We start from the raw sequence: 5,104 nt of genomic DNA on the forward strand, positions 1-5,104 counted from the left end.
CTTAGAACTATTGATAGTCTTTGGAGTTTTAAGATATATCTCTCTTGCTCTTTTTGGCGTTGGGTTTGTCTATAACGAGATTGATCTCTGACACATCAATTTATATAATATAAAATATAATACATCAATACAAAAGTGATATAAATAAGTGTTTATATATCATTTTCCATACATGTGTTGTTCATGGAACCTTAATTTTGATGACTTTTCCACAAAATTGAAGAAGAATGACCTTTAAAGGCGCCATGTACTCCCATGATATATTCTGCTATATAATCATTTTAGTTTTGGTCTTCACCATCAGCAGCTCCAACTCCCAGGTTATGAGAAGTCATCATTTCTTTAGCCTGCTTTTCCCAGTTATATTGCTTGCTCTCTTCTATGTTAGCAATGCAAAAGGCCGATGCCTGGACGATCAGAGATCATTGTTGCTCCAATTGAAGGATGCCCTTACGTTAGGTCGAACAGTTTCTACGAAATTGGCGAACTGGACAAGCGCCGATTGCTGTGAATGGGGAGGCGTGGCCTGCGATGAGGAAGGTCGTGTTAAAGGTCTTGACCTCAGCAGTGAAGGGATCTCGGGTGGGATAAGCGAGCAAAATTGTAGTCTTTTCAGTCTAAACTTTCTGGAGAACCTGAATTTGGCCTACAACAAGTTCAACGTAACAATTCCATCGAGTTTCGGAAACCTCACAAATTTGAAGAATCTGAATTTGTCATTCGCTGGTTTCATTGGGCAGATTCCAATTGCATTTTCGCAGCTGACAAGGTTGGTTATACTTGACCTATCCACTCTTTTCTTTGTTGGAATTTCTACCCTGCAGCTTCAGAACCCAAATTTAGCAATGCTTTTTCACAACCTTACGAATCTTAGAGAGCTCTATCTTGATGGGGTGAATGTGTCTTCACCGGGGACTGAATGGGCGCAGGCTATTTCATCGTCAGTGCCGAATCTGCAAGTTTTGAGCATGTCCAATTGTTATCTTTCTGGCCCTATAGATTCTTCCCTGTTCAACCTTCGCTATCTGTCAAAAATCAATCTTGGTTCAAACAATCTTTCTATTCCAGTTCCGCCGTTGTTTGCAAATTTCAAAAATTTGACCAGTTTGAGTCTTAGTTCCTCCAACTTGCATGGATTCTTTCCGAAAAAGATTTTGCAGGTTCAAACATTGCAGACTCTGCATTTGGAAAACAATAGATTCCTCAACGGTTCTTTGCCAGTGTTCCCAGAAAATGCACTTCTTCAGAACCTGGTGCTCAGGGGGACAACATTTTCAGGCTCATTACCAGATTCCATTGGTAATCTGAAGAAATTATCCAAAATAGACCTTGGAGGTTGCAATTTCAGCGGACCAATTCCACATTCAATGGCAAGACTTGAGGAATTCGTTTATGTGGACCTGTCAACCAATTCATTCGCCGGTCAAATTCCCTCTTTCCATATGTCCAAGAATCTCACCTACATAGACTTGTCTCATAATGCTTTAACAGGTCCAGTTCCGTCCGCTCACTTTGAAGGCCTTTCAAAACTTGTAAGCATCAATTTAGGACATAATTCACTGAATGGGACTATTCCCTCGTTTCTGTTTTCTCTTCCATCACTAAATAAAATTCTTCTTTCCAACAACCAATTTGGTGGTCCTGTTACTGGGCTTTCTAACAAGCACCTGTCTCCACTGGATACGTTGGATTTGAGTAGTAACAAACTAGAAGGGCCTGTTCCACCATTCTTCTTTGAGTTTCGAAGGCTTAATATTCTCTTGCTTTCTTTCAACAGCTTCAATGGTACAGTACATCTAGAAAAGATTCAGGGGCTACGGAATCTTACGAACCTTGAGCTCTCATACAACAATTTATCCATTAGTCCAGGTGACAGTAATTCTACCTTCTCTTCCTTTCCTCAGCTCAGCACATTAAAATTGGCTTCCTGCAACCTGCAAAAATTCCCGGAACTTATGAACCAGTTAAAGTTGACTCAGCTTGACCTTTCGGACAACCAAATCTCAGGGGAACTACCTAATTGGATTTGGCAGGTGGGGAATGGAACTCTACAATATCTGAATCTTTCCTGTAATTTACTAACTAGTTTGCAAAGGCCATACACTATTCCTACTCTTACGATCATTGACCTACATTTCAATAAGCTCTCTGGCGAATTGCCAGTGCCACCAGCATCAGCCGCCTATGTCGACTTTTCAATCAACAATTTCAACTCTTCTATCCCTCCCGAAATTGGGCACAATCTGATTTTTGTTACTTTCTTCTCTCTTTCAAATAATAGACTCTCCGGACCCATCCCTCAATCAATTTGCAAAGCATTCAATTTACAGGTTCTTGATCTGTCCAACAATAGATTCTATGGCACTATACCTCGATGTTTGATTGAAAGTAGTACGGACACTTGTGGGGTACTGAATTTGCGCAACAACAGTCTTACTGGTGCTATATCGGATACATTCCCACAAGGTTGTGTTTTGAAAACATTAGATTTGAATGGGAATCATTTGGAGGGGCAGGTCCCAGCGTCGTTGGCTAATTGTCTAATGTTAGAGGTTTTAAACCTTGGGGGCAACAACATATCTGATCAGTTCCCTTGCTTCTTGATGAACTCATCTAGTTTGCGTGTGTTAGTTTTGCGGTCTAACAAGTTTCAAGGTGGCATTGGTTGTCCAGGTGTACAAAAAAATGTCTGGCCAAAGCTTCAGATCATTGACCTGGCTTCCAACAACTTTAGTGGTGTTCTACCACCAAATGGCTTCTTAAAGTGGAAAGCAATGATAGTTGGTGGGGATGCTGCAAAACATGATCTCAATCACTTGCGCTTTGAGTTCCTAACGCTTAGCCACTTCTACTATCAGGATACAGTGACAGTTACCATCAAGGGATTGGAAATGGAGCTGGAGAAGATTTTAACTTTATTCACCTCCATTGACTTCTCAGGCAACAATTTCCAAGGAGAGATACCAGAAACAGTTGGGACTTTGCAATCCCTCTATCTTCTCAACTTATCACACAATGACCTGACAGGTCAAATTCCACCATCACTTGGAAACTTGTCGCAGCTTGGATCATTAGACCTCTCCCATAACCACCTAAGTGGTAGTATCCCAGAGCAGCTTGCAGGGCTCACATTTCTTTCATTCCTAAACTTGTCATTTAATCAACTGGTTGGAAAGATCCCGGTAGGGACTCAAATTCAAACATTTTCCGAAAGATCATTTGAAGGAAATGAAGGATTATGTGGGGCTCCTTTGAGATCATGCAATGCCTCTGAGCTGCTGCCACGAACATTAGATGTTTGGAATTTAGACGCTAATGATGAAACTGATAAGTTCATGAATCTAAGTGCCGGATTGGGATTTTTCGTGGGGTTGGGAAGCTTCACACTGTCACTTCTCTTGTGTAAAAAATGGAAGCAGTGGTTTGACAAACATGTTGATCAACTTCTTGATAGAATTTTCCATCTAGAAGACAGGAGGAGAAGACGGCTCCATAGACAACGAGCTTACAGACGCCCAATTCGCAGACTTTAGAATTGCTGATTCTCTCCCGACAACACAAGAGAGAGCTTTATACAAGGATATATATTTCAATTTTTATGGATCTTAAATTGGCATTATTTGGAGCTTTCTGTTGACATTGTAATCTGTGTGTGTGTGTGTGTGCGCGCGCGCGCGCGCGTGTGAACAAAAGGAAAGTGGATCCTATTTCTAGGGTGATGGTAGGATTACGGCCTTTCGGTAGGCACATTAAGAAATATTTGAATCAATAACTTATTAACTTTATATTTATCATAAAAAGTTAATCATTACATGTTCTACTCTTTAAAAGATGAAAAGAGAAACTGACTTTATTGGTAGTTTCTTTTGTTTTATTTTCTTTATTTTATGGATGGACATCAATAATAAATTATATATATAATTTTACTTATAAAAAATAAATAATAATAGATGATATGTCCTTAAAGCCATGATTATTTGATCGAGTTTACCTTTACTTATTTGTAGTCTCACTTTTATTTTAGAAAAATCTTTCAATGGCCATCATATGAGCGTTTTATTTTATACAATATTACTACAACAATTATATTACGATATGGATGTTATCATTTACTTTGTTTAATTATTATATTTAGTAATGAAGGTTTCGAGGTCAATCACCACCCAATCTAGATAACGATGGTGCTCTCTTTTGGTTCTTTTGAGGTATTCCTACCAATGCTCGAGTCCAAGCTTGCTTTACTTGCAAAAGAATGTCAAGTCTCAATTCTCTAATAGATCATTTAACAATTAAATTAGTCATTGTAGTTGAGAATAATGCAATAGTGATGCAATCGATGTGTGGTGATTGTTGATTTTCTTTTATTGATGTTTTGACAATGAAAAATTTTATATTTTTAAAATTTGAAAAGGAAAAACAAAATCATGCGGAAGGAATCAAAATTATTCCAAATGTGTTGTAAATGGAAACATTATCGCATGAATCTTCAGATAAAAGACAATATTAGAGAGAATTTATTTTCAAATCAAATGATTTATAAATTAGAGTGTCAAAATATTTTAAAAAGATAAAACACTCTTTTAACACCAAGATAAAACTATCGATCTTCTTAGAAAAAGAGTTGACCTGTATATAGAGATGACAAATGGGCTAGGTGGCCCATGGGTCGGCCTGCCTCTCAACCCAGCCCTGCCCGATACTGTAGCAAAAGGGCCTAGCCGGGCCAGTGCTTTATGGCCCGTGGCCCGGCCTGGCCCACCAAAAATAGGGGTGGCTCACCCACATAGCTTGGCCTGGCTCGCCTTTACCTATTTATTAAGGGCCATAGGGTAGGGTTGGGCCAAGCCCCCAATTCCCATTACCTCGCCTGGCCTGCCTTCCTCGTTGGGCCAAATTTGGCCCGGCCCGCCCACCCTATTTGCCATCTCTACCTGTATAAGCCCTCAGGTGATGGGCAATGGAAACAAGGCAAAAAAAGTTGACTTGTTTGAAAACCAATCGATCTGTTTTGACCCTTGAGCAAAAACAGTTGATCTGTAACAACCTGCCTTCCTATAGCATGTTACTATTCTGGATTTTTTTTTTAAAAATATATTTATTTTTC

At 39.3% G+C, this 5,104-nt stretch overlaps 1 protein-coding gene across 1 annotated transcript; it reads left to right on the plus strand.

The window, feature by feature from the left end:
• The first annotated feature begins 308 nt into the window (after window positions 1-308).
• On the plus strand, window positions 309-3,759 carry LOC127788303 (receptor-like protein 7). Its single transcript, XM_052316438.1, has one exon. It carries the CDS (start codon window positions 324-326, stop codon window positions 3,531-3,533), a length of 3,210 nt encoding a protein of 1,069 aa, XP_052172398.1. The 5' UTR covers window positions 309-323; the 3' UTR covers window positions 3,534-3,759.
• The last annotated feature ends 1,345 nt before the right edge of the window (window positions 3,760-5,104 follow it).

This window comes from Diospyros lotus, chromosome 13 (genome assembly GCF_014633365.1).
Source record: "Diospyros lotus cultivar Yz01 chromosome 13, ASM1463336v1, whole genome shotgun sequence".
Taxonomy (NCBI): Eukaryota; Viridiplantae; Streptophyta; class Magnoliopsida; order Ericales; family Ebenaceae; genus Diospyros; species Diospyros lotus.